Raw genomic sequence first — 25531 nt, 5'->3', positions numbered from 1 at the left:
TGAACCAAACCACATTCCCCAGAATACACCGCGAAGGGGCGGGCTCGGGCGCACCTAGGACGGCTGTAGTTCTCCGAGACCAACTTTCCCAACCCACCGTGCGCCTCCCGCCTACGGAGAACTACATGCCCCAGCGTGCCTCGCGAAGCTAAGGTGTCGCTTCGCTCTAGTACTCGCGATGTTTGGACCCACTTCCTCTCGCCAACCTAGAAGTTCGTAGACCTAGAGGTGGGGCGAGAGGCGGCAGTTTCGGGCGGGTCAGGGCGGAGCTGAGAGGACGGCAGAGGCGGAAGCAGCGGCCCGCAGGACTGGGAAGGGGCTGGTCCCGGAAGGAGGAGGAAATCTGAAAAGAAAACAGCAACAAGCTGAGGTGCTGTGACAGAGGCAAACAAAATGGCGGCGCCGAAGGAGAGCCTCTGGGTCAGGGCCCAACTGGGGCTCTCGCCGCTGCTGCTGCTGCTGACTATGGCCCTGACCGGAGGCTCGGGGACCGCTTCGGCTGAAGCTTTTGACTCGGTCTTGGGTGATACGGCGTCTTGTCACCGGGCCTGTCAGTTGACCTACCCCTTGCACACCTACCCCAAGGTAGGGCCCGTCCAAACCGGGCTACAACCCTTCCGTGGTCTCCCATCTTTCCGCTCTCCCGCACCTCTGTCGGCTCTGGGAGCCTGACTGTTGAATCCACCCTTCAACCGCTGTCTCCCATCTGTGTGGCTCCTGTTTTCTTCCCTAATCTTACCCGCACCGCGCTTCTGCTGTAATTACCGGAAGTTTGTGCCGCACCTACCCTGTAATAGGCTGGGGACACAAAAATAAGCAAGACACAACCCCTTTCTCTGGGGCCTTGCGGGGCAGCAGGGGAGACGAACACTCGGAGGGGGAGGAGTATCTAGATGATTAATGCGGGGTCCTCACCTTCCAGGGACGGCGGGGGGGAGGGGGGCAGTTGCAGATACGCCAGCCCAGAAAATGTTAACTCTTAACCCCTGTTCCCTGAGCGCCTCTCTGGGCTGGGAGCCTGCAGTCTGTTCCTGGAGTGAAACAAGTAGACAATTCCACCATAGTATGAAATACATCAAGGAGTTGGGAGACGCTCAGGAAGGGCTTTCCGCCTGTGTTGAGTAACTGTACAAGGCGCTCACACTGGGACTGGAATGGCTTAGAGAAAAAGCAGTTAGGTTGCTGCATTCAGAGAACTTACCATTCAGTGCAGCAGAAGACAGAGGGAATAAGTGGAGTGGGAAAGAAATGAGACTGCCCTTCGTAGGGGGATCACAACTTAACAGACAGAGTGACCCCTCCTCCCCTCCTTGTCCGCCCTCAGGTGCTGCCTTTCCTTTAATTCCATTCCGCTAATCGAGTTGTTTTGCAGCTTCTAGAAGAACTGTTGACTCAACAGCCTAAATTGCGTGGTGACTCCCCCACCCTTCCAAATATATAATTTGGGTATATCATCCTTCCTCCCCCGCCTTTCCTTATGAGAGCTTTTGCTGGTCTTTTTGCCCTTGCTTTTCCTTCATCTTCCCTATGCTGTATGCTTAACTGTGTGGCTAGCCCTCTTTGCTCTCTCAAACTACAAAGTGACAGGTTTAGGATGTTCCTTATTGGCAAGTGCTTTCAGGCTTTTGAAATTCTGAAGTCCTAAATGCTATCACTGCCCGTATGTTTGTTTACTGCTGGATTTTACATTGCTTGAGGATTATCAATTTTCAAGAAAAAGTGTGGGAGAGGGGATTATCAAATTTTCAGTCAGAGACAAATATAGCAGTCAAGAGAGAGAAATGAGGAATTCTGACTTCCAGACTTTCAAATCCATGTGTACTGCTCCTGGATACATTATTTTTTTCTCTTCTTATAAACCTCTCATAAGTAAGAGGATTGTATGAGGAAACTAATATTGATTTGGCCTGGAATTGGGCAGAGACTTATTTTGTATCTTTCTAGTGTTTGGATGTGTTGGTTGTTTTGGGTTTTTTTTTCTGAGATTTTCCTAGCAAATTTGTAGTTTTTTGAATACATATGCTGCGAGAATAAACAATTCAAAAGGATAAACATTTCTGAAACCTCTAGATATTTTTATAATATCCACTAGTTTCTAACAATTGATGTGATATCTAAGTGTCTTTTACTTATTCAGTAAAGCTGTTCTCCCCAGGAACTCTAAATCATCTGGCTCCCTGTGTGTCCTGGCCTTAAAATTTATTAACTGTCTGCTCTCTGTTAGCCAGTATGATGGGAGATTTACCTCCATTATCCCCAATTCTCACCCTGCAAAGTTGGGTTTTACAGTTGAGGGAATCGAGGCTCTGAAAGGTTCAGTGACTTGCCCAAGGTCACATAGCCAAGAAGTAGTGGAGTAATAGGAATTCAGTCCTAAAACTGGCTGTATTATGGTGCCTTCTGTTAATAAAGTTGTATTATGACAAATATTTAATTTACTTATTTCACTGATGTCTGTCAGCCCTCCTTCAAATTATTGTGCTTTACAGTTCAGGAAAAAGCAGTGTGTGTTATAAGAAATTAGATGAATTTACAAGGTCCTGTAGCCTCTCTTGGTCTGGTATTTGTGACTGGCAGATAGAGCTCTCATTTTAATGACTCTTTTTCAGAATTAATTATTTGTTTCAAGAAAGTAGGATACTTTACTTGTTTGTAAGTAGATACTTAAAATTATTATATTTTACCCTTTAACTTTCCTCAGAAGTATAATTGCTTAACTTGTCTGGGTCCAAATGCAGGAGACATAAGTCATGTTAATAACAAAGATAATTATAGAGCTAGCTTGGTCATTTTTTAACAGAGTGTGGGCTCTGGAACCATACAAACCTGGGTTCCATTCCCAGCTTCATTTTTTTTTTTCAGTAAATTGATTGATTGATTGATTGATTGATTGATTGATTTTTGGCTGAGTTGGGTCTTTGTTGCTGCACGTGGGCCTTCTCCAGTTGTGGCTAGCAGGGGCCACACTTCCTTACGGTGCGCGGGCTTCTCATTGCGGTGGCTTCTCTTGTTGCGGAGCACGGGGTCTAGGCGTGCAGGCTTCCGTAGTTGTGGCACAAGGGCTCACTAGCTGTGGCTCGTGGGCTCTAGAGGGCAGGCTCAGCAGTTGTGGCGCACGGGCTTAGTTGCTCCGCGGCATGTGGGATCTTCCCAGACCAGGGCTCAAACCCGTGTCCCCTGCATTGGCAGGCGGACTCTAACCACTGCGCCACTAGGGAAGCCCCCCAGCTTCACTTTTACTATCTGTGCGTCCTTGCTGATTACTTAACTTATCATGACTTCATTTTGTCAACTATAAAAAAAAAACAAAAAAAAACACCTCACACCTTGCAGAGCAAGTGTGAGGATTAAAGATAGTATACATGGCACTCTTAGCACAGTGCCTAACACATGGCAATAGATAGTTATTTCCTTTGCCCAGTGTCATAAAACCAATTTGGTACATACAGTATATTAGTAATACTGAATAAGAAGGAGAATAGTTAGCCTGACTTAGCTCAGGATAAGAAAATGCACGTGAAATCTATAGATAGTAGGGTTCCTTCTTTAAGGAGGATTCATTAAGTTTCCTTCTAATTATTTAGCTGGTATTCAGTTTGGTGGGGATCACCATTTCCTTGTGCTCTAAATTAGGGAAGGTCTATTTTATATAAGCTTGCCAGTCACTTTGGATACATAGGGCATGAAATATTATCTAGAACATGAAACACTTACTTGGAATAAGGTTATGATTTTTAATAGCTATCAATTGAGTGCCTGCTCTGTGCCAGGTATCCTATGATACATTAAGTGTTAGCACCATGCCTGGCACATTATGGGTGCTCATGAAATATATTATTAATGTTATGTCTACTTATTAGTATAGCATAATGTTAATTATGTAGATATAAGATAATATATAAATAAAATAATAAAGTATAAAATAAAATCCTCATATTTCAAGATTGGCATATGAATTTGTCACTGTTTTACAACTAAGGAGTTGAGGCTGAGAGAGATTAAGTCCCTTGCCCAAGGTTGTACAGAATAAGTGGTGAGGCTGAGCTTCTAACCAGGGCTAATTCCTGAACCTAGGCTCTTTCACCATGCTACAGTCTCTTCTGAAAATGGTACTGGAGGGCTTATTGGATTGGTTTAACAAATGAAAACATATCTGAAAATGAAATGGTATGCAGTATAGCTCATACTAATGAGCTCATGCTTCCCCTATGCAATATAAGGAAATATGTGGTGCTCCAAAGACGTAAGAGAATTCTTCCACTGTTTTACAAAGCCTGCAAAAGCTACTCAGGTATGAAATTTATTTTAATTGCTAACTCTTTCAATTTCACCATAACAATAAATGCAGCTAGAACTGAAGTCCAAAAATGCACTACCTTCAAAGTTGTGTAATAAAGCTTGTTTAATATTAGACTGCAGCCATCTCCTCTTAATGGATTGTTGCTGCTACATAAATTTTACTAATCCTGCTGGAAAGAAATGCATACCTTTGTATTCCGTTGGTTGCTAACTGGTATATGCACATGCTGTTTCCTTCCTTATTGGGTGCCTGCCAGTTTGTACACAGTGAACTACACAGTAAGTTGAGGGGGCTCCCCCACATGTACTGGTTTGTTTCAAATACTATATATACATTTAACCAAAGAAAAGCCTGTTGAAGATGTTGTCACTAGTCTTATTAAGCAGTTCACATTTTCCAGCGATGAAGAGTCTTTCCTATCTTGAGCTCTCACACATATGCAATGATGCTTATAACTGTTGTTTTCTATTTTTAAAACCAATTATTATGATTAACACTACTACCATTTATTGAGCACCTTCAGTGTCCCGGGCACTGCACTAGGAATAGCTGTCTTCCAGCATTATTGAGGGGTTTGGAGATAATTTATAGCTTTTATTTCCTTTTTGAGATTTAGATATGTAAAGTAACTTGTACACACTGACCTAAAAGGTTTTATTCCAAGTCTGGCTGATTCCAGTGGCCTTTCCCATATGTCACATGTTGGCCTTGTTTGTGTTCTCAGTTCAGGTAAACCAAGTTTAAAAAAATCCTTTCATTTAAGCATTTTCTTAGATGTATACCTCACTTTGTGGGGGCCTTTATGGCACTATTTGCCACGTGAAGCTAGTCGTGATACTTTTCCTGATAAGCCTGATGATTCGTATAAATATTTATGTGGCAGAAGTACACCATTGGTCCCTAAAGTACTTGTTTACTCATTTCTACCTCTATTAAAGTTCTGATTATGTCACTGTTATTTTTATTTTCAACTTTTCCCCCCAAAATATGACTATGGAATATGGGAAAAGGGTGATGTTTTTACCCACTAGGTTTGTTTCTTGGATATCACTTTTATTATTTATTTATTAGTTAGTTTATTTATTTATTTTGGATGTCACTGTTAAAATAAGAAACTAAAACTTCTTTGTATGGCAAAGGTCTTGGTATTACCTGGCTCCTATCATTTTTCTTTCAGTCATAAATCTTTTGTTGGACAATTATAATAAACCCTATTAACTTTGCTTTCTTTTTGACCTTTTTTCCCCCTGAAGGAAAAATGCTAGTTTTTGGTAATCCTCCCTGTTCTTGAACTCCCTAGGAAGAGGAGTTGTACGCATGTCAGAGAGGTTGCAGGCTGTTTTCAATTTGTCAATTTGTGGATGATGGAATTGATTTAAATCGGACCAAATTGGAATGTGAATCTGGTAAGATGCTATGCTAATGACATCAGCAGTATATAACATTGGTGTTTTCTTTGAGTTGTGTTATGCTTTCTATGTGTTTTCCTCAGAAAATGACAGGCATACTGTTTAAACTATTCATCCAGCATACTTTAATTATTATGAAGTTAAACTTTTTAGTAGCTACTGCTAGAAATTTCATGGGCTTTAAGTTTCATCTATTTATTGAGACAATGTTTATTTTATGCTGTGGATAGGACACCTTTGTTTAAGTAAGCATTTGGTTTAGACAAATGCAATAGTAATTACCCTTCTTATAATTCATCACTACCTTTTCAATGGATGGTATAATTTTCCTAAGCCTTTCATTCATAGGCTAGTTGACTTAGCTCCAAGTTTTTTACTGAATCAGGCCTTTGACTCAGTATTTAATAGTGTATTCTTTGTGGGTCATGCCAATAAAAGAAGTAACCAGAGTTTTTGTCGTCTCTTAAACCACTGTTCTTACCTTTTACCAAAAATGATGTGTTTAATAAAATAAACCTGTAATCAGGACAAAATTGACATTTAGCTTTTTAAAGAACTGTAATGGAATTTTCTCCATTCATTACCTTACACTGTTTATTCAGTGTAGCAGGAGGTACCTTTCTCCCTATCACTATGCCAGTACTCACATTTAGCCTCTGTGATATCATAAACTTTTTTTATGGCTCAGTCTCCTAAATGGCCATCTTTATATGTGCATAATGCGGTTCAGTTTATTATCTAGCACCTTTGGGAAGTATATTACAAATGCATGACTGGGTGGAAAGAAAAATAAAATTGTTATAGTGGTAAAGTGTTATATCACAGGAAAGAAATGGCTCTAGTGAACTAAATGAAGAGTATATATGGTAGAGACTCATTCCAACTTTAGAATCCTGCTGTGGAACATTTTCTAAGTTCAGTTTTCTCAGAATTTAGGATGTTAGACTGATTGCTTTGTTTTATTTTTCCTTGCCATGTGAATACCCTTGCTTCTCAACTAAGTGATTCAGTTCCTAACAGTAATATCATATATTTGTGTAAATTACTACAGTATATTATTTTGTTCAACTCCATGAAATAGGTGGTGGTAGTTCAGTTTTAGACATACAGAAATCAATAGAGAGGTTAAACAGCTCCACCTAGGTCACATACACAGCCAACAAGTGGTGAAGCCAGAATTTCAGGATGCCAGTTCAGTGTTTTTTCCACTATGCAAACCTTAGCTATGAGGATCACCTCATATGAATGTCATCATGTAGCCAGAGCCTGAGTATGTAATTAATAGATTTATACCTGGAAGATCTGACTTGTGGGAGGCAGAAGATACGGAGTTTTATAAAATTTCTTTATAAGATGCCAATGTTCTCTCCCTTTTCTTTCTCTCCTTCTCTTTTTTTCTTGTAATTTGACTGTTTTTCTCTTCCAGCATGTACAGAAGCATATTCCCAATCTGATGAGCAATATGCTTGTCACCTTGGTTGCCAGAATCAGCTGCCATTTGCTGAATTGAGACAAGAACAAGTACGAAGCAATTCTGCCTTTCAGAAATGACTGCTTAGATCGCACTTTGTATTGAAATGTGTATTGCCCACATGATCCTATTTTAGTGTTGTATTTTATAATTAGTCTTCAGCAAACAAATGATATGTTTGCAAATAGAAAAGTCAATTGATTTAATTACGTTTGTATAATGCTTTACTGTTAAGAGGTATGTTCACACCTATAATCTCATTTTGGTTTTTTTCTCGGTCCAGTGACAATATTATCCCCATTTTGCATATGAAAAAACTGAGGCTCAGAAAAATTGAAAGTTCCTTTTTTTCATCCCATCTGCCATTGCCTTAACTCAAATCATCATTATTTCTCATCTGTATTACTAAATTAACTTCCAATCTATTTTCCCACTTCAGCCCCGTCTAGTCCATCCTTTAGTCTGTGTCCAGATATTTATTTTCTATGTCCAGATATTTATTTTCTAAATGGAAGTCTAGTCATGTCATTCTCCTATCTTACATACTTCAGTAGCTCCCCATTACATACAGGTTTAAGTCCAAGCCACTTATCACAGCCTGGCTCCTGATTACCTCTTCTATATCATCTCTTATAATTCCCCACCCCTCATACTCTATCCAAACATGCTGGGAAAAGTTTTTTAATTTTATTAACTCTGGCATAGGAAGTACAGCCACATGGTACAAAACTCAAAAGGTTAAAAAAAAAAGTATACAGTGACCCATAGTACTACTGCACTACATGATCTGCAGTTGGTTGAATTCTCAGATGCAGAATCGCAGATATGGGGAGCCAACAATAATTTGTGTATATGCACAGATTTTGGCACCCCTAACCCCTGCATTGTTCAAGGATCAGCTGTATAATGAAAAGTCTCCTACTTCTGTATCTCTTAGCCACTCCATTTTGCTCCATTAATGTAGCCAGGGTTACCAATGCAGAGGTAATTTATATATATACAAGAATACATGTATTCTTTCTTTTCTAAAATATAAGTAATAAAGAATGTCTACTCATTTTTTTTCACTGCATACATGTTTCATTGTATGGATGTATCATTTATTTAAGCAGTCCCTTATTTGTGGACATGTAGGTTGTTTCTAATTTTTTAAATTTATAAATGATGTTGCATATTTTTCACATTTATATCTATAGAATAAAATCACAGGAGTAGAATTGCTGAGTTAAGAGGTATATGCATTTTTAATTTTGAGAAATAGAGCAAAACTGCCCTCCGTGGAATTTGTATCAGATTTAAAAATTGACATATAATTCATTCTATAAAATTCTGAAGTATTCGGTACAGTAGTTTTTAGTATATTCACAAACTGTGCAACCATCATTACTACCTAATTCCAGAACATTTTCATCATCAAAAAAAGAAATCTCATACCCATTAGCAGTCACTCTCCTTTCCTCCTCCTCCCAGTCCTTGGCAACGTACTTTTATTACAGTTTTAATTTGTGTTTCTCTTATGAGTAACTTTAAACATAATTTCTAATATTTAAGACCCATTTTTATTTCCTTTTCTCTTAATTATGTACGTACTGAACAGTTCTTAATGTTTGTAATATGACATTATTTCTTGCCTCTGTCCCTTCTACTCCCCATCTGCTCAGTGAATCCTCTTGACTCAGGGCAGGTGTCATGTCCTTTGCGAAGCCTTCTTAACCACCTCTCACCCTAGTTTCGGTTATGTGCCTTTTCCCATACACATGTTATCACCCTGTGTTTCACCTCTGTCCTATACAGATTAAACACAGATATACAGTGATAAATAAACACACATGGTTTAAAAATCTTAAAATTTATAATCTTAACGAATGCTTGTTTAGTGAACTAATCAATGAATGATTTCACAGCTATTAAGTGGGAAAATTGGATCATGAATACAGGTCTTCTGATTCTAAAAACTCTTCTCTCTTAATACCCCATACTGCCTCTCTTTTGGAATATAGCAGAACCAAAGCTATCCCTAGAGTTCAGCAAGTTGTATCCCACACTTGTGCTCTAGAGGGGCCCACTGCTGCTAAATAAGTCAAGAAGTCAGAATTGGAGGGGAGGTGATACCAATTAATGTAAAAATCTCATCAGTAGCTTACTGTATATAGTCAGCCCATAAATACTTCCCTCACTCGCCCTGTTGTCAGATACCTCACATTTTATGATGCATATATTCTTTTGATTGATTTTTCCCTTTTTTCCATTGGTGTTCATTATAGCATGGTTTATTTTACATGAAAGCATTAAAGATGAGAATAGTATGATTTGTCCCTTCCCCTTCTACCTCTTGAGGACTTGCTAATCCTTATTTAATCAAATCTTAAGATTCTCCACATTTTTGGACCTAATTCAAAAGCCTGTTATTTTGATAGAGGTGACAGGTAGCTTATAAGTGTGTTTGGTCGCAAATTAAAGGATCCTGGGATTTTAAGCTTCTCATAGTTAATTTGCATAGGTAATGAAGAGTTTACTGTAATGCTGATGACTATGGTAGAATCACTTAATGGTTTATACTCTGTCCCAATAAGGATTTGATTATGTTGCTCTCTTGAATGTACATATATAAAAAATAATATATTTCTCATGATTTAATTTTTTTTTTAAGCTCATGTCCCTGATGCCAAAAATGCATCTACTCTTCCCTCTAACTCTGGTAAGGTCATTCTGGAGTGATATGATGGACTCTGCACAGAGCTTCATAACGTCTTCGTGGACTTTTTATCTTCAAGCTGATGATGGAAAAATAGTTATATTCCAGGTGATGACTGTGCTTCATAGATTCATTTAAATACCGACAGTAGTAACGTATATGTCTTAAATGAATGTCTTAGTATAGAGCCATGTACTTAGTCCCTTACAAGTATTTATCATCAAATAATAATTACTTACTAACCTACATTAAAACATTGGGCATCAGGACCCAATGTGACTTACCCTTCCCTCTGCCCATTGGAAACCTATTTAAAGCCTGTTGTTCCTTATCTTACAAGAACTCTGAATCTGCTAAATTTTAGAGTGGTTAAATTGATAAAAATGAAACCTCTAGATATGAGACATAAGAAAAATTAATGTAGTTTGAATATAAATTATGGTGTGTATTTATATCACATATGGATATTAGGGAAAAGCAATAGAACATAATTTTTAGTTGTTAATAGTGCTTTTTCTCATAACTCTTATAAGAGAGCTTGTTGAAGAAGCATATTGCCTTCTAGAGAGGTAACTTTTCTCCTACCTCATTATGTACCATGTGATATGATAATAATAGCTGCGTCTTTGAAGGTTCATGTGTACTAGGCATTTACATATATTATCTCAAATCTTCAAACAACTTCATGAGGTTGTATTATCACTATTTTATTGATGAGTAAACTGTGAGTCTAACTTATTTAAGGTCACGCTGCCAGTAAGTAACAGAATTAGGCTTCAAACCTGGGTTACTTTAGCTCCAAGGCTCATATACCACCCTACCATGCTGTCTTCCTTTTAATTTGGTTGTTAAATTCCTCAAACTTACCAGCCAACAAATTATGTTGTGATGCTTTCTCTCAGGTAATAATTAAAGTAAACCTTTTAATTATTATTGCCAATTGAGTGGCTTACTATAAGGCTAGTCTGTGATTTTTAGCATCGTCCTGAGTCTTGGGTCCCCTGTACTTAATTTGGTAATATGTAAAACACAGAAGGAGTTTTCTCTCTTTAAGTTCATGAATAAGTTCTGTGTCTGAAAGCTACTTAAGTTAAAGCTTAAGTTGACTCTCAGAGCGGAGTCCTCCTTCATTCCTGATTAGAAGTGAGATTAGCTCTGTTTCTCTCTTTATGTCAACTTAAGTGTGGCTATGATGGAGAAAACGCCACTCCAGAGAATCAGTGCTACATGGAAGATGTAAAGTATGGAGCACTGAGCTATAATTTATGAATTACTCATACTTAGGGAAGAATGGAATGTTTCAGATGAGAAAGAATAAAGATAATATGTGTTTAACCAGAAATTTTGGCAGTCTGCTAAATTATTCCTGATCAACCAGAATTAGAACTCAGTTTTGCATGGTATGATACTTAATGTACTATGTTGTAATTTGTCCCTCTTTTTTTTTTTTTTATGTTGTCAGGAAATTAAACTGACTAAATTCTTGATGATGCTAGAAGTCTGTTTCTTTGCAAGGCACTGGATCTAATGTTTAGCAAGTGCAATTAAAATATATTGTGGTTAACATGTTTTATTTTTTATACCATACTTCTGTTACTTTTTCTCAATTTGAATGTTTGTAGAGATGATATGTTATAGAACTTCCTACTGAGAAAAGCTTAAGAAGAAGTACAAATGACTTAATTGCTTTCATTATCATTTTAGTCTAAGCCAGAAATCCAGTATGCACCACAGTTGGAGCAGGAGCCTACAAATTTGAAAGAACCGTCGCTAAGCAAAATGTCCTGTAAGTTTTATTTTAAGTAGCAATCTGGTGGTGGTAGAATTGGTTGTATGATTGTTTTTACACTAATGGAAGGTGAATAAATAATTTTTAAAACTGTGGTTCTCAAACCTTAATATGCATTGGATCTGTAGAGTTTGTTAAAGCAGTTTCTGAGCCCCACCTCCAAAGTTTCCAGTTTACTAGATCTGGGATAGGACATGAGAATTTGCATTTCTCACAAATCCCAGGATTCTGTTGCTGCTGGTCTGGGGACCACACTTTAGAATCACTATTCTAAAAACATTTAGTTTGCTTTGAAGGATGTTTTGAGTATGAACTAATGAGAGATCCTGGTATCTCCCAACAAACTAACCAAATAGTGAAACTACCCTGAAAATATGTTTTTATTCTATTTTTATTTCTGTGCTAGAAGAGAATTTAAACTTATAGGAATAGAAAACATCAGGCTAAAACTGCTTACCTTTTAAAATGTGCTAGCTCATACCTTATTTTAGATACTGATTTTATTAACTTTTTAATTATTTTGGTGGGTGGATAATGACAGCACATAACACAAGGCCATCTTTCACTTTAGACTTGAACAAACCAAATTCTATTATTACATTCAGAAATATAATTAAACAGAAAGCATCAATGTCAATAAGAATTTGAAAGTAAAATAGGAAATTCATAATGTTGTATAATATCCAGTTGGTTTTTTAATGTGCCAGAGGAACTTGCATTCATTATAAAATATGTCAGATTACATTTACAAAAGCAGCTGGATATCTGTACAGTGTATATATCTAGAAGCAGTCATTTGAGACTAGCTTTTGGAAAATAGGATATCATAAACTTGTACCTTATTATTTCAGCAGATCTGCAAATGAGAAGTTCACAAGCACATAGGAACTATCTTGAAGATGGAGAACGTGATGGTTTTTTAAGATGTCTCTCTCTGTATGTATTCATCTTCACTTATGCATATAGGAGATAAAATCTGGCTTGTATCAGAGAGATGCAGTCCTTTTTATTATTTTAGAGTTATATTAGCTGCTCAAAAGTAGAAAACTTTTTTTTACCTTTTCCCTACCAAATCCAAAGTTGTACTTTTGGATATTTTAGTTTGTTTAAAAGGTAATTCTCATACTACTTTAATCAAACCCAAGCGGGTAGTTTTTTTCACAGCACAAAAGCATCCTTGTTCTTATTGGGAGTCTTTGATTTATGTTACGATATGTGCTTCTTCAGACATCTCAGTTAGGCTTTAATTTAATATTTATTGAAAAAAATTCACATATGAGTAGACCCACACAGTTCAAATCCATGTTGTTCAAGGGTCAATGGTATTTACATAGCATTTACATTTTATTAGATATTATAAGCAATCTAGAGATGATTTAAAGTGTACAGGAAGATATGCATAGGTTATATGCAAGTACTACACCACTTTATATAAGGGAATTGAGCACCCTCAGATTTTGGTATGGGAGGGGGCAGCAGTCCTGGAACCAGTGCCCTGGGGATACCAAGGGATGACTGTGTGTCTGAATGGTTTGGGGGTTGGATTTTTGTTTTTATCTATATGGCCACACAGGAGGCTACGGGAGGTAGATAAGGGCTATAGATAAAGGAGGGCTTTGTGTTCTATACTGAGTGTCATCTCCATGCCAAGGATTCTTTTTTTTTTTTAATTTAATTATTTATTTGACTGTTGTCGGGTCTTAGTTGCGGTGTGGGCTTCTCTCTAGTTGTGGCGCACGGGCTCTAGAGCACCCAGGCTTAGTTGCCCCTCAGCATGTGGGATCTTAGTTCCCTGACCAGGGATTGACCCCGCGTCCCCTGCATTGGAACGCGGATTCTTAACCACAACGACCAGGGAAGTACCCATGCCAAGGATTCTTAAGGGTGGCAAGAGAAAGTGGGCAGGCGAGGGTAATTGGTACCTTGTGCCCTCCTGGGAAGGAATATCAGGCCTTCTGAGGGTGAGAAGGGTTTTATCAAAGTATGCATGCTTCTCCTCCTCCAAGAAGTTCTGATATGAGCCTTCTCCCTGCAACCACTCCCCACCCCTCGCCAAAAAAAAAAGAGAGAGAGAAAGAGACAGTAGGCCATAGCACTTGGTGATAATTATCTACTCTGTGTCAGGTACCAGACCAAGCACTTGAGTAGAGAGGTGAACAAGTGTGTATATACTCTAGTGGACTGTTCTGTCTCAAGTGTAACACTTCAGTAGTCCACACTACATGCTTCCTGTAATTTCTTAGAGTAGAAATAGTTTCTTGAGAGGTTTTATCAGATATCAGTAGGGTTGTATTAGAACCTAAAAATTAATACTTTTTACTGAATAAACTCTTTAAAGACTGGATAAGGAAATGAGAATTTAAATTTTCCCTTCCTTTCATTGCTAAACTTGCTTTTGACCTTGTACAGAAAAAAAGGCAATTTTTCTCTCTCTCTCAGTATTTTGGATTTTTGTTGCAGTTTAATAAGTTTTATGAAACCTAAGTAATTATCTAATCTTAAGTTACAGTTTATTCTTTTTTTTTTTGGCCGCGACACGCGGCTTGCCGGATCTTAGTTCCCCAACCAGGGATTGAACCTGGGGACCCGGCAATGAGAGCACTGAGTCCTAACCACTGGACTGCCAGGGAATTCCCTACAGTTTATCCTTAATACTGCATTACCTAGCATCTTATTGATGCCTTATTGCCTTTTAACATTTTGTCATGTTTTATGTTATTCTTTTAAATCTAACATTTTAAAAATAGCTTCACTTGTTCTTTAAATCTTAATCTATAGTTTAGCAAACAATAGGTCACTTATGGAAAAAACTCCAGTTGCTGATTCTTGTAACTGGCCTCTACCCTAAGATATTTTAATCATAAGAAAAATATAACTATATCTTTTTAAGATATGTGCTAATGGATACAGAATGCTTCATAATAGATATGCTCTTGTAAGTTGAAATTCAAGTAAATTGTGCTAAGTTAAATATTTGAAATGTAGTAGAGAAGCTAACTTCTGGAAGCCTGTTGTGAATCCATTTATAAAACAAATGATCATTTCATAATTTACCTATTATGTACCTTAATTCTTTGGAATATTGGGTTTTCTTAAAGCAAGTATTATCTTAATACCTTGCAAAATAATATATGACATTTGTGTAGCACTGTACAGTTTATAGGACACTTTGATTTGCCTTATCTCATTTAGTAATTAAAAAATACCCTTAACAGTAATTTGCTTTAATTTCATATATTTAGTAGAAAGCCAGTATGTCTGATTTTTTAATTTATAAAAGTAACGTAGCCATGTTATAGAAACTTGAGTAATGGAGGAAAGGACATCATATCACCCTAATATAATAGCTATTATAATATTTTCTTCTATAAGTATGTTTTTTAAAATACACATAAAGTTTTAATTATATTATTAAGTAAGTACACAAGGTTGATTGCCTGTAACTGTTAAGAGCCTCCTATTTTTTATATTATGCAATTTTAACATAACTAATTGTTGATTTTTTTTTTCCCCCCCAGTAACTCCGGCTGGATTTTAACCATGACTCTTGTCCTCTCCGTGATGGTATTGCTCTGGATTTGTTGTGCAACTGTTGCTACAGCTGTGGAGCAGTATGTTCCCTCTGAGGTAAATTTAATTCCAACTCTTAGGCCTTTTGAAGACTGAGCCATATGATTTACTTTTTTTAATGCCTTATTGGTTTAGCTAGAAACGCAAAACCTTTCTACTAATAGAATGAGAGAAGATTTGGTGGTTTTAATCACACACCGGGGTTGGCACACATGAGAATTACAGGTTCGCAGCACAAGAATCACTTACCAATTTTCTGTGATGCTAACTACCGTAATGACCAGTATATGCCGGCTGGTTTGAGTACAGTGTCTCTCTTCTCCCTAGATCTTTGAGACTGAAAAAATCCCATTGACATCAGTTTCTAAGGTGATATATAAGAAACAAGACTTGTAGAACTACTTAAAATTTTAAATTTAACATTGCCACAAATGTTAAGGAATAATTGCTGCTTTAGAAGCAGCAAGGCTAGAGCTTTTGATTTTGAGTAATGTGTTCTGGTATACCCTGAAAGAGATGGAAAACTGTCTTGACTTTCTTGGTAATTAAAATTTAACTGGCTCAAGAAACATACTGTTAAGGTAAAGGATTTTTGTTTCAGAAAAAAGGTCTAATTTCAGTATGGTACTGGCACAAAAACAGAAATATAGATCAGTGGAACAGGATAGAAAGCCCAGAGATAAACCCACGCACATATGGTCACCTTATTTTTGATAAAGGAGGCAAGAATATACAATGGAGAAAAGACAGCCTCTTCAATAGGTGGTACTGGGAAAACTGGACAGCTACATGTAAAAGAATGAAATTAGAACACTCCCTAACACCATACACAAAAATAAACTCAAAATGGATTAAAGACCTAAATGTAAGGCCAGACACTGTCAACTCTTAGAGGAAAACATAGAACACTCTATGACATAAATCACAGCAAGATCCTTTTTGACCCACCTCCTAGAGGAATGGAAATAAAAACAAAAATAAACAAATGGGACCTAATGAAACTTAAAAGCTTTTGCACAGCAAAGGAAACCATAAACAAGACCAAAAGACAACCCTCAGAATGGGAGAAAATATTTGCAAATGAAGCAACTGACAAAGGATTAATCTCCAAAATTTACAAGCAGCTCATGCAGCTCAATATCAAAAAAACAAACAACCCAATCCAGAAATGGGCAGAAGACCTAAATAGACATTTCTCCAAAGAAGATATCCAGATTGCCAACAAACACATGAAAGAATGCTCAATATCACTAATCATTAGAGAAATGCATCAAAACTACAATGAGGTATCACCTCACACCAGTCAGAATGGCCATCATCCAAAAATCTACAAACAATAAATTCTGGAGAGGGTTTGGAGAAAAGGGAGCCCTCTTGCACTGTTGGTGGGAATGTAAATTGATACAGCCACTATGGAGAACAGTATGGAGGTTTCTTAAAAAACTAAAAATAGAACTACCATATGACCCAGCAATCCCACTACTGCGCATATACCCTGAGAAAACCATAATTCAGAAAGAGTCATGTACCACAATGTTCATTGCAGCTCTATTTACAATAACCAGGACATGGAAGCAATCTAAGTGTCCATCGACAGATGAATGGATAAAGAAGATGTGGCACATATATACAATGGAATATTACTCAGCCATAAAAAGAAACAAAATTGAGTGATTTGTAGTGAAGTGGATGGACCTAGAGTCTGTCATACAGAGTGAAGTAAGTCAGAAAGAGAAAAACAAATACCGTATGTTAACACATATATGTGGAATCAAAAAAAAAAAGAAAATGGCTATGAAGAACCTAGGTGCAGGACAGGAATAAAGACGCAGACGTAGAGAACGGACTTGAGGCTATGGGAAGGGGGAAGGGTAAACTGGAACGAAGTGAGAGAGTCGCATGGACTTATATATACTACCAAATATAAAATAGCTAGCTAGTGGGAAGCAGCCGCATAGCGCAGGGAGATCACCTCAGTGCCTTGTGATCACCTAGAGAGGTGGGATAGGGAGGGTGGGAGGGAGACGCAAGAGGGAGGAGATATGGGGATATATGTATGTGTATAGCTGATTCACTTTGTTATAAAGCAGAAACTAACACACCATTGTAAAGCAGTTATACTCCAATAAAGATGTTTAAATAAATAAATAAATAGAAATAAATAAAAACAATGACTTTTGAGCTCTAAAAAAAAAAAAGTCTAATTTGATGAGTCAACTTAGCTTTCAAGGAAGGAAAATTATTTATATAACTAAACATAAGATAATAAATTCTATTGACATCAGATCCAACTGAAATAAACTTTAGTTCTCATATGCCTCCAGAATGCAATAGAAAAAGAGAGAAAAGAAGAAAGGAGGGAAATTTGAAGAATGGTATGGATTAGCAGAGACAGGAGGGTGGACAATATTCCCAGGTACAGACAAGAATAAGCTACTATCAGGGAAGGACTGTAAGCAGCTGACTTGATTAAAAGAACTTCAATTAGGAAATTAAACCAAATGAATAAAGTTAGACAGGATTGGGAAGAACCTTGAATTGTGGAAGTGTTAGACAATGGGTAAATTTCTGTAGAACTCATCTGTTTATGATATGATCTGAACATCCTCTTGCTAATTACCTATTTGTGTTCTTGTTTAGTTCTGATATCCATATTTTAATCATTTTATTGTTCCTGATAAAGTTGAAATTACACATCTTACATAGGATTGCCTTTGCCTATTACTTGCTTTTGAACTGCCCCATGCACTCTAAATCCTCATGGCAACAAAGCTACAAACCCAGTAGTAAATCTTTATTGACACTGTGGTACTTTATTCCTTCCAATAAGCACAATTCCTTCTCTTTACTTCTAGGATGCCCCTTGTAAAAGAAAGATACACGTAGAGATTGGTGTGGTTATTTCCTGGAAAGATTGAATTACTGGCCTCAGGTGGAATTTACCTTGATAAAATCACCACTACCTGGCTTCTGGTTCCCAGGACTACTGACTAATGTTGAGCACTTTCTCCTAGACACCGTTCTAAGCATTTTATATGAATTAGCTCATTTAGTCCTTTCAGTAACTCTGTGAGATGGCTGCTATTATTATCCTCTTTTCCAGATACGAAAACTGAAAGAAAGAACGTATTATTACCCCAGTGTCACATAACTAGTAAGTGGTAGAACCAGAATTTAAACCCAGGTCGTCTGACTCCAAAGCCAGTACCCTTAATTTTTTTTAGTTAACCTGGAATCATCACTAGGGAAGCTGATTATGTTACTTGTATCAGGAGCTCATCTTCTGTGTAACCTCTTTTGACACTAGGAAGTTGAACACCACTGGGACCACATGTTTCATGTTTTTGAGCCAGGATGCTCAAACTCTCTTACTGAAACAGTTCTTAGATGGACATTTCATAGTTTTTCCTCTCTTACCTCCTTACTTGACTTATGGAATTGACCTCCTCTTCTGGTGTTGTTTAGACATAACAGTGCTTCACATTGTGGTTTTGGTTACATCTTACAGACCTGGGGATCTGTCCCTCCCTTTCAGATTACTCTTGATCTTTTTCTTCCTTTTAGATGTTGTCTCTGCTGTGATAAATTTTGTCTTGATGGTATAGCTTTGATTCTGTGAGAAGTTCTTTCCCCTTATTTTTAAGTTGTTTGTAGAACGCCTCGTTGTTCCCACATATGCCCAGGCCCCTGGATCATAAAGCCTAAAGCATCAGAACCATACGTGGAGTCCTGTTGGCAGCTATTACATTCCCTCCTGATATCTGCATATGGGTGTCACTTTCTTTCCCCTCTCTAGAACTCTTCTTCCTGTCCTTAACAATCAAAAGTATGGTGACACCCTCAAAGAGCCTATGCTTTCCTAAGATACATTTTCTAGAAAAATATAGCGAAAACACTCATTTGAATTCACTGCTTTTAGGCTTTACTTTGTATCTGAAACCACACTTTAGCTAAGTAATAATGTTTTCTCAACTATTTTTAATTATAAAAATTCTATCCACTTGGTATAGAATTTATAAAGTTATATATAAAGAAGCAGGAAAAAAAATCACTCATCCAGAACTATTTCATATTGCCATTTTAGTGGATTTGTTTTCACAATTAAAAACTGTATAGGACTTCCCTGGTGGCACAGTGGTTAAGAGTCCGCCTGCCAATGCAGGGGACATGGGTTCAAGCCCTGGTCCGGGAAGATCCCACAAGCCGTGGATCAACTAAGCCCGTGCTCCACAACTGCTGAGCCTGCACTCTAGAGCCCGCGAGCCACAACTACTGAGCCCTTGAGCCACAACTACAGCTACTGAGCCCGTGAGCCACAACTACTGAGCCAACGTGCCTAGAGCCCATGCTCCGCAACAAGAGAAGCCACCACAGTGAGAAGCCTGTGCACCACAACCAAGAGTAGCCCCCGCTCACCGCAACCAGAGAAAGCCTGTGCACAGCAAGAAAGACCCAACACAGCCAAAAATAAATAAATAAATAAATAAAGTATATTAAAAAAAAAAAAACTGTATAAACTGGGACTTCCCTGGCCATCCAGTGGTTAAGAGTCCGTGCTTCCATTGCAGGGGGTGTTGGGTCAGTCCCTCGTAGAGGAACTAAGATCCTGCATGCCTCACAGCGCAGCCAAAACAAAAAGGAGAAAAAACAAGCTGTATAAACTATTTCAATATTAATGTTTCTTATTTTAAAATATTGCAGTGTAAATACTCCTTCCCTGGTATTTTCTCCTTTATTTATTGTAAAAGTAGCTGAGAATTTAGCATTAGGAAAGTTATTCAGATTTTCTTAATCAAAAGCCACCTATTTTAAACTTTACTTTCATAAAACCTTTTCATTGATTTTATTATTGGAACATAAGTTACTTCTGACCTCTCTCCATAGTTAACATGAGACTCCATTTTAAGTAATACAAGCAATGAGCAATGTTATTTATATTTTGTTATATTATTTATATATATAATCCTACGTGTTTATAGGAAATCATAAACCTGCTGAGAGAATGTTTCTCTTCAGTATGGACCTGGTATCTTGAGCTCAAACATGAAATATAAAAAGCTTCCTTTTCAGTCACTACAAATAAAGCTTAAAATGGTGCTAATAAGGGCCAGGAATGTGGTCTTGGAAACTTATGAGCAGCTTTATTTTTTTTATTTAGGGAAGTTCTGAAATAATTTATCCTTAGCCTGTTTTGTATATAGTAGGTACTAATCATATACCATTTCATAGTAATGCCAGAAAGAGTTGGCATTTGTTGATCTTAAAGCAGTATCATTTTGAGTGACAAAGATTTTGATCCTTTTTTCTCCACTGTTTTTCCCTGTTCTTTCACATTTATGATGTCGTTTTTTTGAAACTTCATGAAATAATGCTTTTCTCTTGTTGAGCTGTCTATTTAAGATAATAAAGAGTTGTCATTCACAGTGGTCCTTGTCAGGCAGGTCAGACCTGACTTATAAAAACAGGGTTTAGCAACATTGGATATTCCTTTGTAGAGACCAGGCAGCCTCAGAAAATTGCCAAAGCAACAAATAATAATATAACTGCTGCCTCAGTGTTATCTCATTATCTGTTTGCATTCTTTTTTCTTATTTATCAAGACCATGATCATCTGATTTCAAATGGTTAGTTAAGAAAGGTTTTAGAAGACTTCAAATAACATTCATGTTAGTAAATCACGGACACTTACGGATAACATACTATGTGCTAGGCCCTGTTCAAGAGATTAGAGGTACAATGAAGAATAACATGAAGGTGGAACAAAGTTAAATGTTAAAGGCTGCAACGACTCAAGAAGTAGGGTGGGGGCTTCCCTCATGGCGCAGCGGTTAAGAATCTGCCTGCCAGTGCAGGGGACACAGGTTCGATCCCTAGTCAGGGAAGATCCCACATGCTGTGGAGCAGCTAAGCCCGAGCGCCACAACTACTGAGCCTGCACTCTAAAGCCCACGAGCCACAGCTACTGAAGCCCGCGTGCCTAGAGCCCGTGCTCCGCAACAAGAGAAGCCACGACAATGAGAAGCCCGTGCACCGAAATGAAGAGTAGCCCCCGCTCGCCGCAACTAGTTAAAGCCCACGCACAGCAACGAAGACCCAACGCAGCCAGAAATAAATTAATTTATTTAATTAATTAAAAAAAAAAGTAGGGTGAAACATGTCTTAAACTATAGTAAACATTATTTGTCTAAAAAAAAAAAAGACTAAGAATCTTAGCTGTTTAAAAGCTTTAAGTCTCAAGAGAGACAATCAGAAAACGATGTAAATGCCATAGCTTTTTAATCTAAATTCTGTTAAGAAAATGAGTTTTAGAAAAGATTTATGTAACTTATCTAAGATTGCATAACTGGTTAGTGGCAAAGGCAGGCCTAAAGCCCAAATACATACTAATTGAGTTTATTTTTAACTTTTAGAAGTAATACATGTGACATAAAATTGACTTCCTCTTCCTCACTTCTCAGATAAACCAGTCAATAGTTTTTAAAAATTTTTCCAAGCAGTTGCCATTTTACAATTTTATCTTCTATTTTTTGTTTTATCAATTTTAGACATTATCTGATGTCCTCCTACTAAAGGATGAGTTTAGTTCCCTTATACTGTCTCTCACTTCCATCTCTTCAGTTGCTGGGGTTTTGTTTTGTTTTGTTTTGTTTTTTATAAATTTATTTATTTTATTTATTTATTTTTTGGCTGCGTTGGGTCTTCATTGCTGTGCGCGGGCTTTCTCTAGTTGAGGTGAGCGGGGGCTACTCTTCGTTGCGGTGCACGGGCTTCTCATTGGGGTGGCTTCTCTTGTTGCAGAGCACAGGCTCTAGGCGCACGGGCTTCAGTAGTTGTGGCACGTGGGCTCAGTAGTTGTGGCTTGCAGGCTCAGTAGTTGTGGCGCACGGGCTTAGTTGCTCTGTGGCATGTGGGATCTTCCTGGACCAGGGCTTGAACCTGTGTCCCCTGCATTGGCAGGCGGATTCTTAACCACTGAGCCACCAGGGAAGCCCCCAGTTGCTGGTTTTTATAATGTATATTATTATTTTGTATACTTTTAGTGAGTGCTTTACAAATTTCTGTTGATTCCTCATTACTGCCTTTCCTTCTCCCTTTTCATACTGTCTCAATTTTCATTAATTATTATGATCCTTGACAATAAAATATACTCATTCTTCTGTATATATACTTTCATAGGTTGATCTGAAAAATTAAAATCCACTAGGCAGCATTTACAATATTATGATTATATAAATATTCAGAGTAGAACACTGGTTCTATTAGAACACTGGCAAATATAAACCTGAATTACTTAAAAGTGTTCCCAGGAGAATCTTCCATATATCTGTTTTATGGAACCCATTTTTGTTTTGTTCTGGCTTTCTTCCCATTTTCTAAGTCATCTCAGTTGCTACCGTTTCTTGTATGTTATTTTCTTTCTTGATTTCCTCTTTACTTTTGCTTGACCTCCTTAAGTAATTTTTTTCATAAAGGGTACTTGGGCAATAAACTTCCCAAGGTAACACTTTTGAAAATACCTCTATTGTACCCTTGTATTTGATTAGTAATTTGAGAATACAGAGTAGCCACAGAATCACTGAACATACTGGTTAGAGGTTATCCATATGCTCCCATCCATTTCTCTGCACGAATTTTACTCTTTCTCCCTGATCTTCTAGATAGCTTCTTCCATATAGATGTTTGAAATCATTTGAACAGTTCCTGGTCGCTGTTTCAAGGTTTTTAAATGTTAGAGTTGTGAAAGTTTTTCTTTCATTGTGCCCCAGAGCAAATTATCACATATTAATTTGGGTTTTAAGGAGGCCTTAGTGTATCAGATCCATGTCCAATCCATCAACCACTGAATTTGTGTTGAAAATATTCTCTTACTGAAAAAGTGTCAGGTACTGGGCCACCTCCTTGGTGCAGGATAGTTGTTGCCTTGAAACAGTAGACAGCAGAGCACATCTGAAATGTCTTCAAGTAAGCAGCCGTCATGACAATCACTTTTAGAACATTTTTATCACCCCAAAAAGGAAACTCATACTAGTAGTTACTCCCCATTTCCTCCCAAGCATCTTCACCAGCCATAGACGACCAATATGTGTGGTCTCTTGTGACTGGCCTCTTTCACTTAGCATAATGTTTTCAAGGTTCATCCATGTTGTAGCATGTATTGGTATTGTAGATAGTTAAACTTTTGAAGGTGCTCTTTATTCAGCATCTTCTAAAAGCACCTTTCCAACATCAGGTACTTCTGTGTGGGTCTGTCTTTTTAATATAGTCAGTTGCCCTGTCAATAATGTCAGCACTTCAGTTTTTTTTTTTTTTTTTAATTTATTTATATTATTTTATTTATTTATTTTTGGCTGCGTTGGGTCTTCGTTGTTGTGCGCGGGCTTTCTCTAGTTGCAGTGAGCGGGGGCTACTCTTCCTTGCGGTGCGCGGGCTGCTCATTGCGGTGGCTTCTTGTTGCGGAGCACGGGCTCCAGGCACGCAGGCTTCAGTAGTTGTGGCGCGCAGGCTCAGTAGTTGTGGCACACGGGCTTAGTTGCTCCGCGGCATGTGGGATCTTCCCGGACCAGGGCTAGAACCCGTGTCCCCTGCATTGGCAGGCAGATTCTTAACCACTGAGCCACCAGGGAAGTCCCAGCACTTCAGTTTTTAACTTACAGAATCAGAGATTTATTGCCATATGCATTAACAACAAAAGCTATCCCATTTGTTAGTAAAAACTTTTCATTTTCTTTTTTTTCCTTTAGGAGATAGACCTATATCTAAATAGACCTACTCTCAAAAGATATTAGACATTTCCATTATACTTCAGTGAGTTTTATGACATTTGCACTGATTCTGTGTTATGCTTTCATTCTTTCGTTTTAGTATCTATCTTCTTGGATATGTTAGTAATAATTTGAGCTTTTATATGTTTCTCAAGACCTTTCTATCAATGTTAAAGTATTTCATGTACATTCTTTGTTCTACTCACAGCCTTTTAAAATAGTACATACCATTTTCCATATATGTTAATTTAGAACATTTAGTAGCAGAGAAACTTACCCCAAATCATTTGACCACTTGGTTGGAGAGCTAAGATCTTAAAGGAATTGATCACTTAAGGCATCAAACATCCAGAATCCATGCTCTTGTATGACCTCACTTACTCCATTTAAACCTGAGCAATTTTTCTTGATGCTCAGTTGTTAACTTCTAAGTATTTTAAGTCAGTACATGTGGAAAAGTTTTCTTTGGCCATCCACTGGGAACGGAATCACGTATCTGTTAACACTTTGAGTAAAAGCATTTTTGAGGATGTTTATAGAAATTTTTTTTTTTTTACCAAATAACCACAGATTAAATTGCTATTTGAAGACTTACTTGGAGAGGTTCCTAATTATCCAAATTGCTAATGTTCATTGATTGTTTTTTGCAGAAGCTGAGTATCTATGGTGACTTGGAATTCATGAATGAACAAAAGCTAAACAGATATCCAGCTTCTTCTCTTGTGGTTGTTAGATCTAAAGGTGAAGATTATGAAGAAGCAGGGCCTCTACCTGCAAAAGTGAATCTTGCTCATTCAGAAATTTAAGCTTTTTTTTTTTTTTTTTAAGAAAAGTGTATAGACATCTAAATTCCCATTCCTCATAGTGCTTTTTAAAATGGTTTCATTGGCTATAGGACTTAAAAATCACTATTAAATGCAAATAAAGTTACCCAAATCTGTGACGACTGTATTTGCTGTAACTTTACCTGTAATTTTTTTCTAGTAATTTAAGAGATGGATATTTGGGATTGTATTTTTATTTTACTAATATCTGTGCTATTTTAATTATTATTTGCATTGTTTTTGTTTGTTTCCTTTCTTAGCCAAATTCTGTGAGCTGATCATTGTTCTTCCCCACCTCCTACCATGTCAATCACCGTAGTTAATAAGTTGAATACTCAGTAGGATATGACACTCCTGCTCAGCAATGGCCCACAACCTGTAATTTGAAATTTTGTAGAAAATGCCCTTTAATACACTACATTTTCAGTTGTATTGAACTGAAATCATTAAAATTTTATTTGAATAATTATGTGCTGAAATTTGAGTTAATATACTCCTAATTTTCCAGATCTTCCCTTTCACCCCTACCCAACCCAGAAGATAATCAGGAAATGTTCTATGTCTGTTTATTGCTATATGATGATCAGGGAGCAAATTAAAGCAAAAATGATTCTCTCACAAATGCATTTTATGTTATTTTGCACAGGCTATAGATTTTTTTGTTGGATGGATCTTTCCAAAGAACTATTTTTCTCTGTTAGAAAGCATATA

At 37.4% G+C, this 25531-nt stretch overlaps 2 protein-coding genes across 3 annotated transcripts in view; one reads left to right on the top strand and one right to left on the bottom strand.

The window, feature by feature from the left end:
• TCEANC2 (transcription elongation factor A N-terminal and central domain containing 2) overlaps window positions 1-472 on the bottom strand; it is a 38583-nt gene extending 38111 nt beyond the window's left edge. The window contains exon 1 of the mRNA XM_068539940.1: window positions 207-472. The gene's annotated coding sequence lies outside the window, so the exon portion shown is untranslated. The remainder of the gene's footprint in view (window positions 1-206) is intronic.
• TMEM59 (transmembrane protein 59) lies at window positions 235-25286 on the top strand. Of its 2 annotated transcripts, none has more exons than XM_068539935.1 (8): window positions 235-585; window positions 5601-5706; window positions 7136-7230; window positions 9831-9983; window positions 11580-11661; window positions 12516-12600; window positions 15183-15291; window positions 24647-25286. In XM_068539935.1, the coding sequence occupies exons 1-8, from the start codon at window positions 394-396 to the stop codon at window positions 24800-24802; spliced, it is 978 nt and encodes a 325-aa protein (XP_068396036.1). In that variant the 5' UTR covers window positions 235-393; the 3' UTR covers window positions 24803-25286. The 2 variants fall into 2 exon arrangements, with proteins under 2 accessions (XP_068396036.1, XP_068396037.1); XM_068539936.1 differs by having other exon boundaries at window positions 237-585; window positions 12519-12600.
• Window positions 25287-25531: the final 245 nt, after the last annotated feature.

Source organism: Eschrichtius robustus, chromosome 3, assembly GCF_028021215.1.
Source record: "Eschrichtius robustus isolate mEscRob2 chromosome 3, mEscRob2.pri, whole genome shotgun sequence".
NCBI lineage: Eukaryota > Metazoa > Chordata > Mammalia > Artiodactyla > Eschrichtiidae > Eschrichtius > Eschrichtius robustus.
This window is presented reverse-complemented; position numbering and strand designations above follow the sequence as displayed.

Coding starts and splice junctions, on each gene's coding strand:
- TMEM59 (XM_068539935.1), top strand. CDS start 394: ATGGCGGCGCCGAAGGAGAGCCTCTGGGTCAGGGCCCAACTGGGGCTC. Junction 7,231..9,830: donor CTGAATTGAGACAAGAACAA/GTACGAAGCAAT, acceptor TTTTTTTTTAAG/CTCATGTCCCTGATGCCAAA. Junction 11,662..12,515: donor GTCGCTAAGCAAAATGTCCT/GTAAGTTTTATT, acceptor TTATTATTTCAG/CAGATCTGCAAATGAGAAGT.